The sequence below is a fragment of the Nicotiana tomentosiformis genome, chromosome 5 (genome assembly GCF_000390325.3).
Source record: "Nicotiana tomentosiformis chromosome 5, ASM39032v3, whole genome shotgun sequence".
Classification (NCBI taxonomy): Eukaryota; Viridiplantae; Streptophyta; class Magnoliopsida; order Solanales; family Solanaceae; genus Nicotiana; species Nicotiana tomentosiformis.
In genome coordinates this window covers 83550388-83575158 of record NC_090816.1, presented here as the reverse complement: position 1 = coordinate 83575158, position 24771 = coordinate 83550388, and the positions used below count along the sequence as shown (strand labels likewise).

Sequence of the window (24771 nt, the reverse complement as noted above, 5' to 3'; positions counted from 1 at the left end):
CTAGGGAATTGTTCCTCTCTCATTCTATATATTGTAATTTCTGCTCTTATCTGATAATCAATCAAAGAACACTCTCTTTTGTTTTGCCCAAATTTTCCTTCTTTGCCTTTACTGTTTCATTGCCTTTCTTTAGCATTTTTTTCTTCTTTTCTTACTGTTTCATTGCCACTTCGTATCAGATTTCAACCTAAGTCACTCTCCCGCTGTACAAGAAAAGAATTTTATAGTGGATTCAAGTTAGAAAAATCAATTTTATCCAAGTATTAGTCTAGAATACGCGAATTATCACATATTTATTATAGAGATCTACAAGAATGTCCACTAAGTGGATTTCACGAGAAAGCTTCAAAATGATAATTCTTTCATTTTGGTTTTGATATATGCGATGTAGAACATTATAGTAAATATTAGTGGTGAAATTATTTTGTTATTGAATGGCAAAATCATGAGAAGCCATTATAGGTCACGTTTGAAGCTTTAAAGAGAAAGTAAAGTTTTGAATGGGAAAAATGTTTGTTAAATTGCCTAAGTATGAACCACAAGCCTACGGGTTTGAACATTTTGGTAAGAATTTGAATTCTAGTGCTTAATTTATAAAAACAATTCAGTTATGCGCATATGCATAACCAATTAACCCACAATTTCAAAAGGTGATTAAATTGCATATTTTGATTTAATTACTTGTTATGTATGCAACTGCCTGTATTGCTCATATTTAGATAATATGATCACATACGACTTGAGATAAATGAAGGGTAAGGTGAGAGAAAAAAGAAAAAGATAACGACGCGACTATACCAAATCGGTCACTTTATAAAGTAACACTTTTCATCGAATTTAACGATACAATAAAATTTAAGTAACAATCAAAAAATATATTTTATTTAAAATAATAATACGATAAAATACAACAAGTAACAACTGTATGGGCTAAAAATTATCACAATTATATGTGAGCCTAATCGGCATTAAGGATGCCTTCGAAGGCTTCCACGTGTCATCAAGCTGGTCTCAATAGAAGATAGAGGTGAGGACGAGGACCCAACAGAGGACGAAGACGAGGACGATCACTCCATTTAACAGAGCACTAACGACTAGTTAGAAACAGTTCCTTACAGAGAATAATTTAGTGAATATTCATCCCTTCTGTATTATTAGGGTTTTGTGGCCCACGTGCCCTTATAAATAGAAAGATATGTAGTTATGGAGGGGATTGGACACTCATTGTAGAAAATATAATACATCGACATTCTCTGAAGATTCTCACTTTATCATTGACATACAAAATATACCTTTTTCTTGAGCTCTTTATCTATCTTTTCTCCCACGATCCGGGGAGGATCCGACTATTCAGAGGCTTATCACCACCTATCTTTGTCAGAAGGAATATCAAAGAATATCACCCTTTTCGGGTGCCTCACATGCATTTATTTATATAATTGCCATTCATTATTATTTACTGCCATTTAATGCTACCTTTTTTTGTTCTTGCATCGTTGAATATTGTATTATTGTTGCTATTTATTGGTACTGAAATAGTATCTATGACATATTGCTACAAAATCGGTTAATCAATCTTTTGAATATTAATATTGGCTAAGATTAACTCTATTTTATTAGAAAATCTGATTGTTTAAACATAGATCTAAATTTTGGGTCAAACAGTTTAGCGCCGCCTGTGGGGAATTTCTCAGCCAAAATCTTTTAGTTTCCATTAGATCTATAACTCACATGACTTGTTAGTCTAACAAACCACAAAGTTTATCTCTTCTCTCTGCGCGTACACATATTTCCATGGCAGGTAACCAAGGAAAGAGAATGAGGGAAACAGATAATGTTCCCCTTAACCTCATGAATTCCATCAACGAAGGCTATGACACCCAAGGCGAGGAAGTGACGCCCACGACATCTCCTAGACGAGAGAGGTCGCATGCCCCTTTCCGCAACGCAACAATGCCAAATGGGAAAGGAGCTTCCAAGTCCACGGGAGAGGGGGCGTCACCTGCTATAAAAAAGCTCTTTGAAACATGTTGACTGATACTCTAGTCAGCAAGCTCAGTAAAAAAGCTCCATGCACGACCACAGAAATCACGAGAGTCCATGAAGCACAACGCGGGGATGAACAGGACGACCAACCAAGCCATCTGACTCCAAGTAAAACTCACACTATTACTGACAATGCAGGTGACAGCATCCTCGCCGCCGTGTTGAAAAAAATGGAAAACGAGAAGAAGTAACTTAAAGACCAAATGAAAGAGCACCAGAAATGAGTAGACAACATACCAGGTGCTCCCAAATTGTTACCAACAAGAGATGCGGGCAGGTTTGTGGAACAGTCGTACAGCGTAGAAGTGGCTCGACATACCATACCAAAGACCTTCAAGATGCCTCCATATCTCAGAATCTACGACGGGATGACCAACCCCAAAGATCATGTGACCTATTACGTTATCGCTGTGAAAGGCAACAACCTTACCAAAGAGCAGGTGTCCTCCATCCTACTGAAAATATTTGGCAAAACCTCATTGGAGGGGCGTTGACATGGTATTCACAGTTACCATCTTATTTCATATAAGCATTTGAAGAAATGGCCGACAAGTTCGCGACGGCACATGCTGGGGCCAAGAAAGCTGAAACAAGAGTAAACGACATCTTCGCCGTTAAGTAATCCCCAGGAGAGGTATTAAGGGACTTCCGAGCCCGGTTCAATAGGGTGAGGATGACCTTACCAAATATTTCCGAAGGAATGGCCATGGAAGCTTTTCATAATGGGTTGACCAGAGAGGGTTCTAGCGCGACCAGAAAGCTACTGAGCCGGTTGATGAAATATCCACTGGCCACTTGGGATGAAATCCATAATGCATATTATGCCGAGGTCAGAGCAGACGACGACGATCTGAATGGACCAACTTGACGACTCGCCTCGGTACAATACGAGCCTAGGAAATAATGCAAGGATAATACGAGGAGAGACCACACAGTATTGTGGCCAAGAAGGGAACGACACCAACCCTATGTCAGGGCACTCGTACCCTCCTTTCGTTATGAATATGGCCCGTCTAGGTAGAGATCTGGCACTCTCAGGAACGATCGAGGTATGACTCCTTGTTATCTGCTCACAATTTTTGTGTATCGCCTACAGAAGTAGTCTACGCTCTCGAGAAGCTTGGAAAAAAAGTTAAATGACCACCAAAGATGAGGTCGGACCCAAACATAAGAAAATATGATGCCCTCTATGAGTTCCACTAAGAACGTGGGCACAAAACAGAAGATTGCATCGCCTCGAGACTAGAGGTGAAAAACTTGTTGTCGTAAGGGCACCTCAAAAAACTCCTCAGCGACAAAGGCAGGAATATTTTAGAAAGGGGTCGAGAATGTCCAGGCCCACCAAAGCCCCCTTCACTAGCTCGTACCATCAATATGATTATTGGTCGGAGTGATGATGCCTCTATCAACGACATCAAATTCACCGCCACCCATAAGCTCAAATGATCGATCACCCCTGAATGGTATGACGGACTCGAAGAAAGTATCATCTTTGATAAGTCAAATGCCGATGGTTTGACTTTCCCTCATAATGATGCAATTGTCATTACTTTATGAATTTTAGATACTAATGTTAAGAGAATTATGGTAGACGACAGAAGTGGGATATGCATCATTCATCCCCGAGTCTTTGCACAGATGAGACTCGAGGATAAGATAGTGCCACGTTGTATTACATTAACCGGTTTTAACAATGCAGTTGAACGGACTTTGGGAAAATCACACTCCTCGATCTTACCGGCGGAGTAACTCTAGAGACAACATTCCATATCATAGACCAGGACACCACATACAATGCCATCGTGAGATGACCATGGATACACCCCATGAGAGTCGTCCCCTCCAGCTTATACCAAGTGATCAAATTCCCAACACCTTGGGGACCATTCAGCATACGAGGGGAACAACACACACCCCGGGACTGCTACTGAATCTCCATGGATAACAGTATAACTCAACAAAAAAAAGAAAAGGAAAAAGAAGCATAGCAATCAATAGGGTCGAGGTCGCCACAAGGCGAAGCCAAGGAAGTCATTATGGATCCCGAGATGGTCGAAGCCGCTGAATCAACCGTAGAAGACCTCAACCTCGTTCAACTAAATCATAGTGACCGCAGCAAAATAGGCCTACATCGGCTGCAAACTCCGAGAATAAAATATTTAGTCAATTTTTAATAACTAACGCATATTTGTTTGCCTTTAGTCATGCAGATATGCCAGGCATCCCCAAAGAAATCGCCACACACAAACTGAATGTCGACCCCTTGTACCCTAAATATAGACCCCTTCTACCCTCGGTAAGGCAAGTCCGATGAAAGTTCAACCCCACCATCAACGAAGAAGTTGAGAAGTTATTGGCAAATGGTTCCATCAGGGAGGTGAAGTACCCCAAATGGATCGCCAATGTAGTGATGGTTAAAATAAAAAAAGGGAAATGGAGGATGTGCGTGGATTTCACGTACCTAAACAAAGCATGCCCAAAAGATTTATTCCCACTACCACACGTTGACCAACTCATCGATGCAACGGCATGGCACGAGCTATTAAGTTTTCTGGACTCCTGCTCAAGTTACAACCAAATACACATGGAGGAAGAAGACCAAGAGAAAGCCATGTTCATCACCCACAGGGGAACATATTATTATAAGGTCATGCCATTTGGTTTGAAGAACACAAGGGCTACCTATCAAAGGTAGGTCAAAAAAATGTTCAAAGATCAACTCGGCAAAACCATGGAGGTGTATATCGACGACATGTTGGTCAAGTCCGTGAATGTAGAGGATCATATCGACCACCTAAAGGCAGCTTTCGATATACTAAGAAAGTACAGAATGAAATTAAACCCCGAGAAATGCACGTTTGGCGTAGCCTCAGGAAAGTGTTTGGGTTTCTTGGTATCATATAGAAGGATTGAGGTCAACCCATACCAAATTAAGGCTATCAACGGGATACCAGAATAATTGACTACTAATAAACAAGTTCAGAGATTGACCGGTCGAATTGTCGCCCTATCCAGATTCATCTCGCGATCGTCCGACAGATGCCACAGGTGTTTCAGCGTACTCAAAAAGGATAACGCCCGTGAGTGGACTCCCGAGTTTGTACAACCACCGCGGGAACTGAAGGTGTACTTGTCATCACCACCCTTGCTTTTAAAGGTCGAGTCCGGGAAGCACCTCATTATTTACCTCGCCGTCTCGGAAGTAGTAGTAAGTGCGGTCTTGGTTCGAGAAAACAAAGGTACGCAGTCTCCAAGTTATTATATCAGTAAAACACTTGTCGATGCCACGATGAGGTACCCTCACCTCGAGAAACTAGCCTTGGCCCTGGTCATAGATTCACGAAAGCTTAGACCCTACTTTTAGTGCCACCCTATCTCGGTCGTCACTATTTTACCTTTAAGAAGCATATTACACAAATACGAGTTGTCGGGGAGGTTGGCCAAATGGGCCATCGAGTTAAGTGAGCACAACATCACTTATCAACCTCGCACAATGATAAAGTCGCAAGTACTCGCCGACTTCGTCGCAGACTTTAGCGTAAAAGTAATGCATGAGGCTGAAAAGGAAGCCACTCAAGCTTCTTTTCAGACATAGGACCTTTGGTCCTGCATACTACACGTTCAATGCATGTGGGTCTGGAATGGGACTCGTGCTCGAGGTTCCCACTAACGAGATAATTCGCTAATTTGTAAGATGCCCAGATATGACTAACAATGAAGCCGGATATGAGTCTGTAATTGTAGGATTGAGTATGGGACGAAGCGATTAAAGCTTAGTTGTGATTATCAACTCATAGTCAACCAAGTTACTGGGACTTTTCAAATCAAATAGTAGAGGTTGCAGAAGTATCAAACCGAGTTCCGCAGATTACTACCCAACTTCGACAAATGCTAGGTCGACCAAATTCCACGAAATCAGAACGTCGAAGTAGATGGCCTCGCCAAGTTAGCCGCCACCACCAAAAGTATAACTCCTACGAATAAGGGTGTAGTTCACCTCCTCAGTTCGGCATTGGACCAAATCGAGGTAAAATGTATAAATTTAACTTGGGACTGGCGTAATTGTATTGTATACTATTTTGTAGGACGGCACCCTCCCAAATGATCAAAAGGAAGCCAAAAAGCTGAGAATGCAGACTTCCAGGTACAGTCTCCTTCACAACGACTTGTACAAAAGAACGCACAGTGTCCCCTTGGAAAAATACTTAGGCCCGAATCAAACCCAATGCGTCCTCTAGGAAGTCCACGAAGGTCATTGTGGTAGTCACTCCGGTGATCGAGCACTTGTCAGGTGACTCATACGGGCTAGGTATTATTGGCCCACCATGAAACAATACGCTCTAGAATTTTTGAAGAAATGTGAGCAGTGTCAAAAGTACGCCCCGATAATTCACCAAGAAGGCGAGCACCTCCACCCCGTTATTTCTCCGTGGCCTTTCATTAAATGGGGAATAGACATCATGGGACCCCTTCCACCAGGATGAGGTAATGTAAAATCCCTTTTAGTTTTAACTAACTACTTCTCTAAGTGGGTGGAAGCAGGAGCATTCACCCAAGTTTGTGAACAAGAGGTAATCACCTTCAGTCCTAAATAGTACGTTCGACCGAGCTCGAACAACACCTACCGGCTCTCGACCCCGACTTAATAAAAGGTACGTTCGACCAAGCTCGAACAACACCTGTTGGACCCCGGCCCTAACTTAATAAAAGGTATATTCAACCAAGCTCGAATAATATCTGTTGGCCCTCGACCCTAACCCAATGAAAGGTACATTCGACCAAGCTCGAACAACACCTATCAACCCTCGATCATGAACTAATGAAAGAAAAGTTCAACTAACTTGAGAAACTCCTATTGGCCCACAACCACTACCTAATCAAAGGTACATTCAAACAGCCTGAACGACTCTGATTCAGCCCATGACTACAACTCAAACTTAAATGTACGTTTGACCAGCTCTAACACCACCTATCAGCCCTCGGCCATGACTCATTTAAAGGTATGATTCGACCAGCTCGAACAATACCTATCAGCCCTCGGCCATGACTTATTTAAAGGTATGATTCGACCAGCTCGAACAATACCTATCGGCCCTCGACCAACACTCAGGACACCACTTTCTCCCAATAATTGACAGTGATATGAAGAGCTTTGTTGTGACTTGTGCCTTTGACAGAAAGTTTGTCTCTTCTGAAAGTGATCATATTTAGTTCGACCATTTTCCCAATTATTGCGGCCAGCGCCTCACTGGTGGTGTTTCTTGGTATACTTACCTTGCTTAGTACTTTCAACAGGGCATCCTTATGACTGTCATAACTCATCAACAAGTCCATGATCGATATCTGTGCTGGCGTTATCTTCAGTTTCTCCTCCACGAATTACTCTTTGGTCGACATTCGCTTCCATAACTCGGTGGCTTTTGAGTCTATTATGTTCATTCTTTGAATTTTCTCTCTTCCCAAGTTCCCTCGATTGGCATCTTCAGTAGCGTAGTATCTCCCATACTTAGTCATACCATGGGTTGCGACAGAGTCTGTCATTTTGGCCTTCCCCTTTTGCTGGTACGTCCATGGGACAGTTTTGTACTCCCAACTCTCTTTTTCCCTTATAGCAACGACAAGTTATCGCTGATAAGTCTGAACTGTCACTGTAGGTCTCACTTGTACTGTAATCATTAGAGCCCTTTTAGGGGGGACCCTGGCGGCTTCTACATTTCCTATAGTGACAATGGTCCCCTTTATGTCATGTTCTTTATCTAATGTGATCATGTTGACCCCCTAATTTCGGTGATTTGGCAGCAGATTGCGATTCATATTGGGCGGCGCCGGAGTGCACTGAATGGCTCCTCTCTTGATTACTGTTTCAATCTCATTTTTCAACTTAAAACAATCTTAAGTATCATGCCTAGGTACATTAGAATGGTACACGCACCTTTTAGTTGCATCAAAATACTTGGAGGGATACTCAGGAACTCTTTCTTTCACTAGATGTATCAATCCTGATCTTCTCAATCTTTCGAACAGTTGGGCCAGAGGCTCAGCAATCGGGGTATAATTTCTAGGACCCTTCTCTTCAAAATTGGGACGAGGGCGTGGTGTATACGCGGGTCAATTTTGGTGAGTAGTGGTTTGGAAAGAAGCATATGGTCGTTGTGGGTTCGGGTTGTTGTTGGCTTGAGGAGGGTTGTATTGTAGTTGATGATGATAATATGGTTAGGTGTTATAGACTGTAGCATAAGTGGGTGGTGGTGAATGATTGTTTGGGGAATAGGAAGTGTTTCAGTGATGTGGGTTGCATTGATAGTAAGGGACGACTGCTGAGACCTCCTTTTTCTTCTTCTTTCCACTGCCGATCGACCCTGATTGGATCGCCTTGTTGGCCACTTACAGTGCTGCCATGGATTGAACATTACTAGATTTTTATACCCTCTTCTAAGAAAACTCTCATCTTGACCAATTCGGGGAATTGCTGTCCCATCATTCTCATCATTCTTTTGAAGTATATCCCTTCCTGGGCTCTGATAAAATACTTGGTTAATTCACTGTCATCCAGGGGAGGTTGTGCCCTGGCGGCCTCTAACCTCCACCGACGTGTGTATTCTTGGAATGACTCGGATGGTTTTTTCTGCTAGTTCACCAGTGCAAACCTATCAAGAGTGATAACTGTGTTGAATCGAAAGCGATTCATGAAGTTCTATGCCATATCTTGCCAAGTTCTCCAGTTTCGCGGATCTTGTCGAGTATACCAGGTGAGCGCTTCTCCCGTCAGGCTCCTTATAAATAACTTTATTCTCAGTTTCTCATTCCTCCCCACTCCGACTAACTTGTCACAATATGCCCTCAAATGCGCGCGGGGATCACCCATCCCATCGAAGATATCGAACTTTGGAGTCATATACCCTACTGGCATATCCACATCCAGATGGATACACAGATTCTCGTAGTCCAAACTTTCATTTTCTCAAGCAACTTGTAGGTTCTTCATTTGTTTTCTCAAGATTTGCAAATGCTCAGGTACTAACTCCTCTTCCTTACGCCTGGCTTCCCTCTCCATCTCGGCATATTGGTCAATCTCATAAGGCACCCTAACCGTGACATGCGTTGTAACAGTAGGTTAGAAATGGCATATACAGGAGGAACATATCACTCATGAGTGGCGGTATGTGCTGGTTTGGGTGAGTGGTAAAAGTGACCCCGTCACGAGGAGGGTTGTGAGTTGCATTGGTGGTAATAGGTGGGTTTTGTGGTATGTAGGGAGTGTGGATAGGGGGATTTGGTGGGTTTACGGGGGTTACTGGAGGTATGACTTGAGTGGTAGGAACTGAAGTTGGGGTGTTGTTGTTTTAGGGTGATGTGGAAGGAAAGTGGTCATGAATTGAATCTAAAGAAGGAAAATGAGGAGGTTGAGTAAGCTTTGGCACGGCTAGATGTGCCAGTTCCCTGATATGTTGTACTTCCTCCCTTAGAGACTTCATTTCCTGGGCCATCCTAGTCACGTGTTCATCCTTCCTGGTATCGTCCTTCTCCCTCAATCACCCCGGGCTGTCGGATATGACAAGAGCATGTTCATTCGGGTTTTATGTAGCTGACATCTTTCCTTTTGATCTTAGATTGTATGGTGGTTCCGTCAGTTCCGGATCGACACAAACCAACTTTCTTTTATTTTGGGGGTAATAATAAAGCAAAATAAAAAATAAGAAGAAAGAAAAGAAAAAGAAATAGGAGGCGGTTTCTTCATTTATACAAGCAGGCAATCAAATAGAGTAATAAATTCATGCATTAAGGCTAGCGCGTTTCCTTCAATTCATGGGGACGTCTCATGGCCGAAGGTAGGCCTAAATCGTAGATGTTTGACAAATATTTAGACTTGACACATTTAGATCTGAAGCAATTTTCTTTTCATTGATAATTTGGATTGAGATAAGTGGGAACAAAGATTATATCATTGATTCATAGAACTGAATGGTCTTGGACAACTTTCCCTTTAGGAAAGTAAAAGAAAACTAGGGATAGGGTACAAACTGGGAAAGAAAGGGAAATCAACCAACTTCTAGTATCTATCCCCGGAGTTGTTTCCCATCTCCTCTTCTTCTTGTGGTTCTTCCTCCGGGTCTTCTTCAAACTCCTCCTCGTCATTGTTGAACTCTAACCCTTCCTTTAGATCTTCTTCTGCCTCTGTACTAGACTCTATTTGGATGCGCTCCACTACCTGTTCATCATCTTCAGCAGGTGGCAACATGTGATCAATGGATCCTGGGACCACTTTTACGGTGCATTAAAATAGTCTCAAGGTAATGTGGCAGGATCTCATGGTAAATTTGCAAAGCAGCCACTGTGTCCTCTAGCCAAGCTATACCCTCTCTGCTTGGCTAGGACATCTCGACCTTCCTCGTTGATCCAAACATAATACTCAGAAGTGCACCACGAGTTTTGACCCATTGGAATTGTGACCAGGTCGTTCCTCTCTTCTTGGAGCCTTCTTATCCTAGGGATTGGAATCTGTCTGTTGTACTCATCCTCATATAATGTTGTCCTTATCCATAGAGGCACATCCTGGATCATCCCGAACTGTCTGAGAACCCGTAGGGTGAGTATGGTTGAATTCCCTCAAGTCTGATCAGCTAAATAAAGTATTTCTGAGGAGTCCTTAAGATTTCTCTTCCACCTAACCATGATAGCTTCCAGTTGATCCATTCTACACTCAGATTAGTCAGCATTTCCCTCCACTCTTCTTGCCCATGTGGGGAGACCCAATGTCTCATCCTCTCGTTGTGGTTGTGAATCATGTTGCTAATGCCCATAAGGTAGTCAATAGTGGCCTCTCACTGGAAGAAATGTTTGGTAGCCCAGATTTGAAGCAGCAAGTTATAACCCTTAAGGAAATCATACCCTCGTGCACATGCGGACAAAGCCCTCAGCATCTGAGCTAGCACCATCAGCACCAAAGTAGCTTGAAGGTTGCCACGGAAGGTCACCAGAACCATGGGTAATAGGTTGATGTTGATCCGACTCCTTCTCTGTGGGAAGACCAATAATACCAACATCGCCAATGGAAAGGTAATAGGTGTGAGACTCTCCCATGTTGCTTGGTCACATTGAAACTCTCCTGAATACCACTCATAGCTTTCACAGTGTCCAAACCTGTCGAATAGATCGTCGAGGCTCACCCATCCGTCCTCGATATTTCTCAAACCCCGACTGTTGGCCGGGCCTAAGGCATCCAAGAACCTGTACCCGGGCATAGTAACTGGTCGTAGTTGTTTCCTTCTATTGAACGGTAGCTCCGTGAAACTAGTAACTTCTTACAATGTCGGTCCTAACTCACAGTCGGCAAACTTGAACACCACCTTAGCCGGATCCTAGAATTCTATCAGTAAGAGATTGAGCACCATGTTTGCTCGAATGTTTAGCAAAGCGGTCCGTGTTCCCAGGTGTATCCGAATATCATCTCCGTGTTCCCGGCGAATGTTCTTCAACCACTGCTTCAACTTGTGTGGCGCTCCCATCACCGTGTTAATCTCAGGGATGTTTTGGCTGATTTCCATTTTCTGAGGTGGGTAAAAGAAATGTGTTTGGTAAGTGTTTGCTTAGGATATTTAAGTGTCTTATCAGGTTTGTTTGTCTTTCCACAGAAGTCATGTTGTTGGGTGCATGACCCGTTGACATTAGGTGGATTTCCTAATTGTGTGTCGATGCCAAGGACCGACTCATCTAAGGTTTATGCAATATGACCTATTCTTACTAGAGTAGAGTGTTTCCTACTTTTGAGTTGGACTAAAGGCTACGAGAAGTTATGTCAGCTGACCTAACAAAGCTATTCTCGGAAACTAGAGAGTTTTGAAAAGAAGGTTCGGAGGGGTGTAAAAGAAAACCCTCGCGTGCAATTGTGTGTGATAGTATACGGCCAAGACTCGATAGGAAGAAATGTAATGACAGTGTATATATAAAGCAGTAACAGATAAGAATGTGGCAACAATAAGTATGAAAATAAGCATAAAGAGCAAATAAAGCAGGTAAGCACGTAATTACAATTTTATCCAAAGATAAATCAATGTACAAATAAATCTAAATGCCAAATTTAGTATAAGCCTACTAAGGTCAGAACCTAAGTGTGAAATCCCCAACAGAGTCGCCATGTTGTTGCACCCTATTTTGCTCTAGTCAAAACAAGATTCAACTTGTGGTTTCTCTGTTGTTGATGAAACAGAGTCGCTACCTAATATTTAAAGGTATACTAGGGTGCTTATTTAATTACTAAGTCATATTCTTTATTAGTATGCTAACCGGTGAGATTATGGGTAAGGGTTCTTGTTCTTCTAAGGGGAAGGTGTTAGGCACCCCTTAAAATCTACCTGAGGTAGCTCCATAGGACTTAGACTAGATTTGGAATCAATTATTTGTACTATGCCTCAACTAGTGTTCTAAATTAGGGCATAATTCCTATGAGGGAAGAGTGTAGTTTTAAAGAGGAAGGATTTAAAGAAAAGTCTTTTAAAAAAATGATGTTAGTGCATATATGCTTGAAAAGAACTTAAAGGTATATATGATGTTTGTATGCAAACATGTGAAAAAGAAGATCTAAGCTAGAAAACGTTTTGTCTTTTAAGAAGCATGGAGGTTTATATTACTCTAGCAAAATGCTACGAAAGTGAGCCTAAGATATACCTTGGCTTTTAAACAATTGAAGGGGACCGTTTGAAAATCTGTACTTGAGGAGGCAGCACCTTATTTTCGAAATGAATTGATTTCTCTTTAGAAGGTCAAACTTGCATTTCAAATATGATTTTCCCTTTTTGAAAGAGGAGTTGTCATCTCTTGTTAAGCCTTTGGACTACAAAATCTTTTAAGAAAAGTTAGCAAAGCATAGTGGATTAATGGTACAAACGTTTTATAATTAGAGAATGTGGGATTAGTTACTAACTAATAATTCTTTTAATCCTAGGTTCTTCAAGGCTTGCCTAAGTTTTATGTGACTTAAGATATAAAGTAAAGCATTGAATCCAATATATAATTGTTGTATACATGTGAGATAAAACAACAACAAGAATGCAGCAAAATGCGACAAGGAAGTAAGGCTAAGGCAATAAAGCAGTAAATAATAAAGGGGTTTAAAGGAGAGGATTGGACTCTAGTATTTGGGCCTCAAAGAGGCAGGCCCAGCAGTAATAGGGACGGGCGACATCTGACTTCGAATTTCCATGAAACACAGCAATGCTGAACTTGGGCCTGAGTTCCTTGAGAACTCGGCAGGCCCATGCAATTGCACATGTTCAAAGAAAAGAGAAAATCATTAGAGAGTAATACTCAATACACGCTCATACATGAAGAATAAAAACGTGCAAGCAAAAATAAAGAAGGAAGTTACCAACAATATCTAAACATTAGGAAGGTCACACTAATGTGGTGGATATGTATAGTAAATGATCCATAATGAAGACCTTTCATTGTTATAAACACTAAACCCAAAGAGAATAACGAGTGTTCATTAATTGAGGGCTAAGGAGAGAGTCTCTCTCAAGGTCAAGGCCCCCTTTGAATTTCCGACACTTCAAAGTTCCCAAGAGTTTCAAGGCCCAGAGAAATGGCACAACACCACTACACGAGTGTGCCCTTTTTAATAGAGTAACATAAGGAACACAAAAGAAAACAGTTTTATCTACATAACTATATCTCCAACATTAAGTGAACATATTGAACAATTCTAAAGGTCAAGGCTTCAAACACATATAGAGTCAGTGGTATTAACATACTACGATCAGAAAACCAAATACTTGAGATTAAGCACCTTAAGGATAAAATAGTTACATGATTTAAATCTTTGAAATACATGAATATGGATACATTCCATTCATAACCCAAGTCTTAATTTCTAGCATGTATGTAGTCTATCAGTCCTTATTGACAACCTCTGAGGGTATTAACAGATAAACAAGTTAACCACTTTAATATTGAGTTCCTTAAAAATTAATGACAGAGATACCATTACCAATCATTACTTCTAAAGGGTATTAACAGGATTATGGACTAACAGTTGCAATTAGAGCTTCAAAGATGTTAGCAAAGGTTATAGAATTATGACCTCAGTCAGAACTTCTAAGAATGTCAACAGGTTTGCCAATCAAATTATCAACAGAGATACAAACTGCTAACCTGGTCAAGACTTCTAAAGGTTATTGACATGGTCACAAGTTAACATTCCAAATTAAGGCCTCTAAAAGAGCATTAAAGAATCTTAAGCTACCAACTTTGTTTATTTCTAAAGCTCAAGACATGACTACTTCTTCCTAAGACCTATTTCATACTGACAAAGTATGATGTTAAACTCTATCAGTAACAACAGGAAGTTCATCTAAAATTCATAAGTTAGGTATGCTTGGTTCATGCGGGCTTAATAAAGCTCTAAGAATAACAAGGACACGCACATGGTTGTGGAAAGCAAATAAACAAGTATTGAAGGATCTAATGAATGCAGGATCACTTATACAGGGAACATGAAGTCATATTATCTTAAAAATGAAAATGCCATCATCATTAAGCTAACAATGTCAACATATAGACTTCACAAAAGGGGTAGGGATGTTATTATTTTAGAAAATTGTCAAGCATGTTAAGGGTAGGATTTCAAACATAATGGAGCTTAGTTTTAACAACTTAGAATACCATAACTTGAATAAAGCCTCATGACTTAGGTCAGACATGTGATGAATTTCTAAATTCATACAGAGATGGTACATGAACTTAGTCTCCTCAAATCATGCTCATACAGTATGATCAAATAACTACAAGCTCATCAAAGAGTCAATGACCTCTGAAAGGTTTGCAAGAATTCAAGAAAAAACATGACAAAGGAAAGGATAAGTTCAAGTATCATAAACCAATATTCCCAGGCCAAGATGACAATCTCACAGACACACATTTGTTTAAGTCTAACTATCAAATAGACTACTATAAATACAAACAATACTTAAGGCAGAATGACAATGCTTAACGGAACATCAAAGAAGCCTGAAGAAAGTAGATATCAGGACAACTTAAGAATTATTAGACTATTCTTAAGCTTTAACAGCAGAGACATGCCACCAAATACTCATTAAGACTATCACAACACTATCACTCCAATAACTCATGATTTTGCAACATAACTATACACTTTTATCAAAACATATAAAACAGCTGAGACATTGATGCATCGCTAACAATTATTTAATAATAGAACGAATCATACTTAATCAAAAAGGAGAACAAAGATAGAAGATTGAGATTTTACTGACCTTTTCTTGGGAAGCAAACTAAACATGAGTTCAATTTAATTACGTAAGACCCAAAGTTTCAGTCTTGAGCCGTGAAAGAACTCAAAAATGAAAAGAAAACTAGAAATCAGTAAGGAGCCTAAACCTTTATAAAATTTTAGTATTGCTTTTCTGTTCGTGTTAGGTTTGTTAGGTGAGAGCATTAAAGGTTCTATTTTATAGTGCATTCAAAGCCTTAGAGTTTCAAAGGATTCAAATTAGATAGTGAAAGATAACGATAGTCGAGTGATGATACCAAGGTAGAGGTAAAATCAGAGGACACAGAGGGAAAATAGTGAGGAGTTTACCTGGGTATGAGAAATCGACCATTGAATGCGAAAATCCATCAGTCAAAGCTCTATTGTCCAGAGGTCATTGTGTCTGTCCTCTGGACGAATAATGATGATGAGTTCAGAGAAAATCTTCATGTATGGTTCGATTTGAAAGAACATAAGAGGAACCAGACGATTTGAACATTCGTCTTTGAGTCTAGGGTTTCAGATTTGGGGATTTTGAGTTTTGACAATAAAATAGGAAATAACCAGACAGGATTCGCGGTAATAGGAGGCCGATTGAGTGTTTGGGGTTTGATTTTTGTGACCTTGCACCGATTTGTGCAAGGTTCCATGATTGATGGAGGTTAAAGGGATGGGAGAAAAGAGAGAGTTTTGGAAAAGAGGGGTGGCCGGTCTTGAGAGGAAATGATTAGGGTTGGGGGTGTCTCCAGGTTTAAAATGGGAGATGGAACGGGAGTCATTGTATCATTTGATCAACGGCTCTGATTATTAAGGGAATTAGGCATTTAAAATGATTTTATGGAGAAAATTTGATGGCCGTTGGATCACAAGATAAAATGGAACGGGCTTTTAAAATATAATGAAAAAATGGGATTAATCCTGGTCCATTGATGATATTAATCAACGGCCAGGATGGGTTGTGTTTATTTTGTGAGGGAATGTGAAGGGCAACGTGGCATGCTGTGATTGGCTCAAATGCGATGGCATGGATTGCCATAGTGGAAAGAGTGGGGTGGACTTGGACTGGCTCAGATAGGATTGAGCTTGGGTATTGGGCTGGTTTTGATTTAAAGAGTGGCCAATTTGTGTTTAATTGTTCAATTTCAATTGTAGCCATTTAATCTTTAACCTTCTTAAAATTAGTTTAATTAAACTTAATTAATTTATAATAAAAAATAGTAGAATTACAAATATCAAATATACTTTGTTTTCTAAATTACAACACTGATTTTGAATTATTAACATAATAATCTAATTAATCAAAATTTAAGAAGTAATTTGTTAAATTAATTATAAGAACCTCTACGACATATTTAAAGAATTATTTTAAAAGAATTAAAATAGGAGGATATTTGTAATTACATAATACTAATACTAAGTGATTAATTTCAAAACTAATACTTAGTTAATTTGTAGAAATAGATATTTATTGATAGAAAATACTTTCAAAATATTTATCGTAAATTATTATGTATAAGTAAATTAATTTTAAAAGGGAGGGTCAAAATTGGCCTTCAACATCATGTAATAAGAAGGGACACATATATCAAGTAAAGCATGTATCACGTATAGCACCTAACAAATAATATTATGAACGAAGAATAAAGCATGGTAAAATTAAAGATGTAAAACAAAGTAATACGCCCTTGCATGCTTAGACCCATGAAAACGTATATACATTCGTCACCTCACATATATGTCATCCACACACATAGATCACGTAGAAAATAGACCAATCAAGTTTGTATTCCCTAAATTTGAGGTCTGGCCTTAATTTGAGGTCTAAATCTCAATTTGAAAAAATCCCTAAATTCTACCCAAAACCTCAATTTCTACCATATGAAATCTTATACTTGATAATAAAATTCATGAAAAAATAATGAAAATTGAATAAAAATAAGTTTAAGTTACTAACCTATGAAGTTGGGAAGAATTTTCTCTCTAAAAATCGCTTCTAAGAAGTCTATGTCTCAAAAATGGCGTAAAATAAGCTAAGTCCCGAAATCTCAATATTATATCTAGCTAAAGGTATCTCAATTGCCAACTCTTTTTTCAATTGCGACGTTTTGCATATTGAAATCTATCAAACCACTGTCCAGTGTGGCAAATGCGACACAACAATCACAATTGCAATACCCCCTATGTTCGCAAAAATGATGTAATGACCCACCCAGTCGTTTTGAGCATTTGCATTCAGTTTAGTGGTTTAGGGTAATGAGTAGCTTCATATGATGTATTATAACTTGCGTGTATCGTCGGTTTTGATTTTCAGGTAGTTTGGGATTGATTTAGAAGAATGATTCTCAACTAGGAAGTTTTAAGTTGGAAGAGTTGACCAAGTTTGACTTTTGTGTATCTGACCTCGTCAGAACTTTTTTATGGTTCTGTTAGGTCCAAATGATGATTTTGGACTTAGTTATATGCTATATTTGAACTTGGATATTTCTAAAAGGTTTTGGCTCTAATTGGCGAAGGTTGGCAATTTGAAAATTTAAAATAGTTCATTAAGCTTGAATTGAAGTGCGATTCGTGGTTCTGATTTTATTTTGTGAGTTTTGAGGCCTCGAGTAGGTTTATGTTATATTTTGGGACTTGATGGTATATTTTAACGGGGTCCCAAGGGGCTCGGGTGTGTTTCAGAATGATTTCGGATCATCTTGGAGTGTTTTGGCAGGCCTGCTTCTGGTGTTGCGCATATGCGGTTGTTTTGGCGCATGTGCAGGGGTCACAGAAGCGGGTGTATTATTGCACCTACAAAAAAGGCTGGAGGCTGATTTGTCCATAGATGTGTAGTCCTGGGAGCATATACGCGTCCGCAGAAGCGAATCCTTGAGAGCAGAAGTGCACTAGTAGTCGTAGAAGCGGCATGGGCCTAAGAAGCATCTCGCAGAAGCGGATTCGTGGCCGCATATGCGATTCAGCAGAAGTGGATATTTTTGTCGCAGATGCGACATCCCTAGGCAGATTTATATATTCTAGGGTTGACTTATATTTATCACATTTTGAGTTTGGGAGCTCGAAGTTGAGTGGTTTTGAAGGGAATTTTCACGATTTGGATTGGGGTAAGTAATTTTGACTCAGATTTGATTATTTTAGGTGATTCTATCTTTGATTTTGGCGTTTAGATTGAATCTAAACGAGGAATTGGGGATTTTGTTTCAAAACCTTTTTAGAGTGAATATTTGAGATTTGAACATCGATTCAGAGTCATATTTGAGTAAAACTAGTATGATTAGACTTGTATTCGAATGAGTTATCAGAATTTGTATGTTTTTGGGGTTTCGAGATGGGGCCCCAGGTTGACTTATTGGTTAAATTTAAGTATTTGATTAAAGATTCGGCCTTTATCGTTTGGGTGTGTTTCATATGGCATTATTTGATGTTTTGAGTTGCATTTGGCTAGTTTCGAGCCGTTCAGAGGTCGATTCGTGCGGGATGGAGCTTCTAGAGAATTGATCTGGCTTGCTTGAGGTAAGTATCTTACCTAAACTTGATTGAGACGCTAGTTGCTTAAGTTATTTATGACAGTTACATGCTAGGGATGGCGTACATGTGTGGGGTTGAGCCCATGTGCGTGCACGTGGTATTTCTCATGCTCAGGATAGTGTTTGGGATATGATATGCCTTGGATTGATTACTAAGCTTCATGCTATGATGGTTATTATATTACCCCTGTTTTGAGATATTTGAGCCATGTTTGAGGTTACAAAGGGGTTAATCTCCTAATTGAACATGATAATTGATACTTTCGTGATGTATTTTCTTGATTTGAGCTATGATAGCACACTTTGCACATGCATACACCTTAGCATGTCAGTTATACCAGTGGAGGAGTATGAAATTTGATATTCATTAATCATGTACATGTATTCTTGTATATCTGCTTTCTGTGTGCTATGGATTGGACTGGTAGAACGTGACCACGCCGTGTGGATTGTGATATTAAGCATTTGACCACGTCGGACGGATTGTGATATTGAGGTTGTGACCACACCAGACGGATTATGATATTGAGCTTGTGACCATGCCGATCGGATTGTGATATGGAGCCTGTGATCACGCCGGGCAGATTGTGATATGGAGTATGTGACCACACCGGGCGAATTGTGATATTAAGCGTGTGACCACACAAGCAGATTGTGATATTGAGCCTGTAAACCACGCCCGGCTGATTGTGATATTGAGCATGTGACCACGCCCAGCGGATCATGATAGCACGTGAGTTGTTCGTGCAACGTGTGGATATGGATCCATCCCCCTAGGGTCACCCTCTCATGTTTCTTCTTGATGGTGTACACGCGAATTGTGAGAAACCGACGGGTTTCTGGTTGATGTGGACTTTGGAAAAGATTGACCAATGGTTTGGTTTGGTTATTGTATTTCTGAGGAAAGACTGGCCAATCTTTGATTTGGTTGTTGCATTTCATCTTTACTTGCAATTTCCTTGGTTGTTTACCTGATTTATTTGCATATCTTCCTTATATGATGGATTGTTGATTGGGCAGAGTACGTTATGTTATTGTGTGCATCAAGGTGATTATATCTGTGATTCATGACTTGATCATACTATTGTTCTGTACTTGTTGGAGTTATGAACAATACAGGTGATTAGCGAGTATCATTTATAACTCTTGCTTCTATTACCTCGCCGAGGTTAATTATGATACTTGATGAGTACATGGGATCAGTTGTAATCATACTATACTTCGGCACCTTGCATGTTGATCTTGGAGCTGAAATGTTGTGGATGACGGGAGCTGGCACGAAGACGTACTTGCTTTACGGATATAGCTACCATTTGCCCTTGGTAGTTTTAGATTCCAATTTTGTTTAAGTACATTCCAAACAATATTGTAATTATTTTCATACCAGCTTTGTAAATCTATATCTTAGGGGCTCATGACTTGTACTACCAAATCCTTGGGCTATTATATGGAAATTCAATTATTTTACTTATTGATTTCTTATTATTTTCATTAGAATTGTGTTGACTGTTGTTTGGCTTACTTAGCGAGTTGAGTTAGGTGTCGTTACAAGCGACCAAGACTTTGCAAAAGCGAAGTTATCCTACCCTTGCCCAGCATCACAAATGCGAGCATTGTCTCGCAAATGTGAGGCTTGCATTTGCGAACAGAACCTCGCAAATGCGAGATCTGCAGACCAGCAAACACAACAGCTATGCTAAACAGTCTGCAACCCATCACAAACTCATCTGAGCTCCTCGAAGTCCAATACGAATATTCACACAAGTGTAATAACATCATACAAACTCTCTCGCAAGCTAAAATCATCAAAATAACATCTAAAATCAAGAATCGATCATCAAAACTCAAGATTTTTAAAGTGTAAACTCAAATTTTCAACTTTCCACATAAAGCGCTGAAATAGCCTCGGGTCACCCGGTACCCCAACCAAACATGCGTACAAGTCCAAAATCATCATACGAACCTACCAAAATTGTCAAAACACCAATTCGGGGTCGGTTACCAAAATCGTTGAACGTGGTCAACTCTAGCCCTTTTTAAAGTCAAAAATCATATTTTCTTTAAAAATTCGTATTTAAACTTTTTAGAAATCGACACGGACCTCGCACGCAAGTCATAAATCATCAAATAAAGCTATGAAAGGTCTTGAAACATAAAATGGAGAACTAGTACTCAAAATGACCTATCGGGTCGTTATATACTCCACCTCTAAAAGAAGCATTCATCCTCGAACAGACATAGAAATGTATCTGACTAGTAAAAAGATGCAGATATCTATTCCTCATGTCGTACTCGGGCTCCCAAGTAGCCCCCACAATCAGATGACCTCTCCAATGCACTTTCACAGAAGGAATATCTTTAGATCTCAACTTTCGAACTTGTCGGTCTAAAATAGCCACCGGCTCTTCCTCTAATGTGAAATTCTCATCAAGTTGCATTGTGCCTAAGTCCAAAACATATGACCTATCTTCATGGTATTTCCGAAGCATTAAAACATAAAATACCAGATGTACCCCTGCTAGGCTAGGAGGGAAAGCAAGCCTATAAGAAACCTCCCCAACCCTCTCCATGATCTCAAATGGGCTAATAAACCTCGGGCTCAACTTGCCCTTCTTCCCAAAATGCATCATGCCCTTCATAAGCTACACTCGAAGAAGAACCTTTCCACCCTCCATGTAAGCCACATATCGTACCTTCCTATCAGCGTAACTCTTTTTCCTTGGTTGTGCTGTACAGAGCCGCTCCTGAATCACTTTCACCTTCTCCGAAATATCACGAACCAAATCTGTACCCAACAATCTAGCCTCAGGGGGTTAACAACATCTAGCCTCAGGGGGTTAACAACATCTAGCCTGAGAATGACATCACCTCCCATATAAGGCCTCGTATGGAATCTGAATACTCAACTAATAGCTATTGTTGTAGGCAAACTCCACTAGAGGTAGAAACTGGTCCCACTGACCCCCAAAATCAATAGAGCATATGCTCTCAAATTATCCTCCAAAATCTAAATGGTCTGCTCAGACTGCCTGTCCATCTGAGGGTGAAACATGGTACTCAGCTCAACCCGCGTGCCTAACTCATGATGTACGGTTTGCCAAAAATATGAAGTGAAATGTATGCCACGGTCCTAAATGATAGAAATGGGCACACCATACAGGTGGATAATCTCCCTGATGTAAATCTGAGCCAACCGCTCTAAACAGTAAGAAGTCATCACTGAAATGAGATGTGCGAACTTAGTCAACTGGTCCACAATGACCCAAACAACATCATACTTCCTCAAGATCTGTCGCTAGCCTACCACAAAGTCCATAGTGATGCGCTCCCATTTTCACTCCGGTATAACCAACATGTGAGTCAACACACCCAGTTTCTGATGTTCATACTTCACCTGTTGACAATTCAAACACCGAGAGAAATGTCTAACAATGTCTTTATTCATCTTCCGCCACCAATAATGTTGCTTCAAATCACGGTACATCTTCGTGACACCTGAGTGAATGGAATACCGTATTATGATCTACTCATGGATCAACTCTCCCAACCCATCAATATTCAGAACACAAATTCGGCCCCGAAGCCGCATAACACCATCATCCTAATCATGACCTTCTTAGCACCGCCTTGCTGCACCGTATCTTTCAATACCAGCAAGTGAGTATCATCAAACAACTGAGCCTTGATGCGCTCCAAAAAAGATGACTTAGCCACAACACTAGCGAGGTACCTACTAGGCTCCAAAATATCCAACCTCACAAACCTTTTTGCAAAGCCTGAACATCCATCACTAATGGCCTCTCCACCGCCGGTATAAATACTAAGCTACCCATGCTCTCTGCCTTCCTACTCAAGGCATCGTCCACCATATTTGCCTTCCCCAGATAATATAATATAGTGATATGATAGTCTTTCAAAAACTCTAACTATCTTCGCTCTCTCAAGTTAAGATCTGTTTGCTTGAATAGATGCTGGAGACTCTGATGATCGGTGTAGACCTCGCATGGCACACCGTAAAGATAGTGCCTCCAAATCTTGAGCGTGTGAACATTCGCTACTAGCTCCAAATCATGCACTTGGTAGTTCTTCTCATGGACTTTCAAGCGATGAGACGCATAGGAAATCACCTTACTATCGTGCATCAATACTATGCCAAGCCCAATATGCGATGTATTATAATACACAATGTAACACCCCAAACCTATGGGCAACACCAACACTAGGACTGTAGTCAAGGCGGACTTGAGCTTCTGAAAGTTCTCCTCACACTTATCAGACCATCTGAAAAGAGCATCCTTTTGAGTCAACTTGGCCAATGGGGATGAGATAGATATAAAACCCTCCACGAAACAACAATAGTATCTTGCGAAACCTAAGAAGCTCTGAATCTTTATAGTTGAAGTAGGTCTAGGCCAGTTCTAAACAACATGACGCAATAAGGCACTAAGTCCAACCAAATTCACACTTCAAAAACTTGGCATATAACGGATGATCTTTCAAAGTCTGAAGTACAATATATAGGTGTTGCTCATGCTACTCTCTACTATGAGAGTAAACCAGAATATCATTAATGAAGAAACAAAGGAATCTAAATAAGGCTTGAACACTCGATTCATCAAATTCTAAAGGTTGCTGGAGCGTTAGTCAAGCCAAATAACATCACTAAGAACTCATAATGACCATATAGAGTCCTAAAGGTTATCTTAGGGACTTCTGATGCCCTGATATTCACCTTTGGTAGGCAGATCTCAAGTCAATCTTGACAAATACCTTGTCACCCTGAAGCTGGTAAAATAAATCATCAATCCTAGGCAACGAATACTTGTTCTTGATGGTAACTTTGTTCAATTGCCGATAATCTATGCATATCCTAATCGATCCATCCTTTTTCTTAACAAACAACACTGGCGCACCCCAAGGTGATACACTCGGTCTAATAAATAATTTTTCAATCAAATCCTACAATTGATCTTTCAATTCCTTCAACTTGGCTGGAGCTATTCGGTACTATGGAATAGAAATAGGCTGAGTGCCCGGAACTAAATCAATGCAAAAGTCAATATTCCTTTCGGGTGGCATACCCGATAAATCTTTAGGAAACACCTATGGAAATTCCCTCACAACCGATATCGAATCCATATAAGGAGCCTCCGTACTAGAATCCTGGATGTAAGTGAAATACACTAGACACCCCTTCTCAACCATATGTCGAGCCTTCAAATATTAAACCACCTTGCTAGTGGAGTGACCGAGGGTCCCTCTCCACTCTAACCTAGGCAACCCCAACATGGCTAATGTCCCTGACTTAGTATGACAATCCAAGATAGCATGATACTGGGACAACCAATCCATACCAAGAATGCCCTTAAAATCCACCATATTCAACAACAAAAGATCAACTATAGTATCAAAATCATTAATAGTGACAACACAAGATCGGTAAACCCAATCAACTACTATAGAATCTCCAGTCAGTGTAGATACAGAAACAAGAGAATCATGACGAACACTCAAGTGCGAAGCAAAATATGAAGACACATAAGAATATGTAGAAACCGGATCAAACAACATGAAACCATCTATATGATAGAGTGAGAGAATACCTGTAATAACTGCATCAGACGACTCCACCTTGGGACAACCTAAAAATGCATTATAACGAGGCTGAGCCCATCCAACATGTCCTCCACCTCTAGGACAACCTCTCATTGACTGGACTCTACCTCTAACTGACTGGACTCTACCTCGGGCTTACCTGACCCCCGCCTCTAACTAGCTGAGCATGTGGTGAAGCAACTGATGTCAAAAGTATGGCATGAGTACCCTGTTGTGACATGGTTCCCTACATTCTGGGATAATACTTCCTGATATGACCCACATCTCTACACTCAAAGCATCCTCTCGATTGACGTGGCTGCTGAATCTAAGACTTAC

The 24771-nt window shown here is 40.3% G+C and overlaps 1 protein-coding gene across 1 annotated transcript; it reads right to left on the bottom strand.

Annotated features, from left to right (window-relative positions):
• Positions 1–24060: 24060 nt before the first annotated feature.
• Positions 24061–24546, bottom strand: LOC138892685 (uncharacterized). Its single transcript, XM_070176421.1, has one exon. The coding sequence runs from the start codon at positions 24544–24546 to the stop codon at positions 24061–24063; it is 486 nt and encodes a 161-aa protein (XP_070032522.1).
• Positions 24547–24771: the final 225 nt, after the last annotated feature.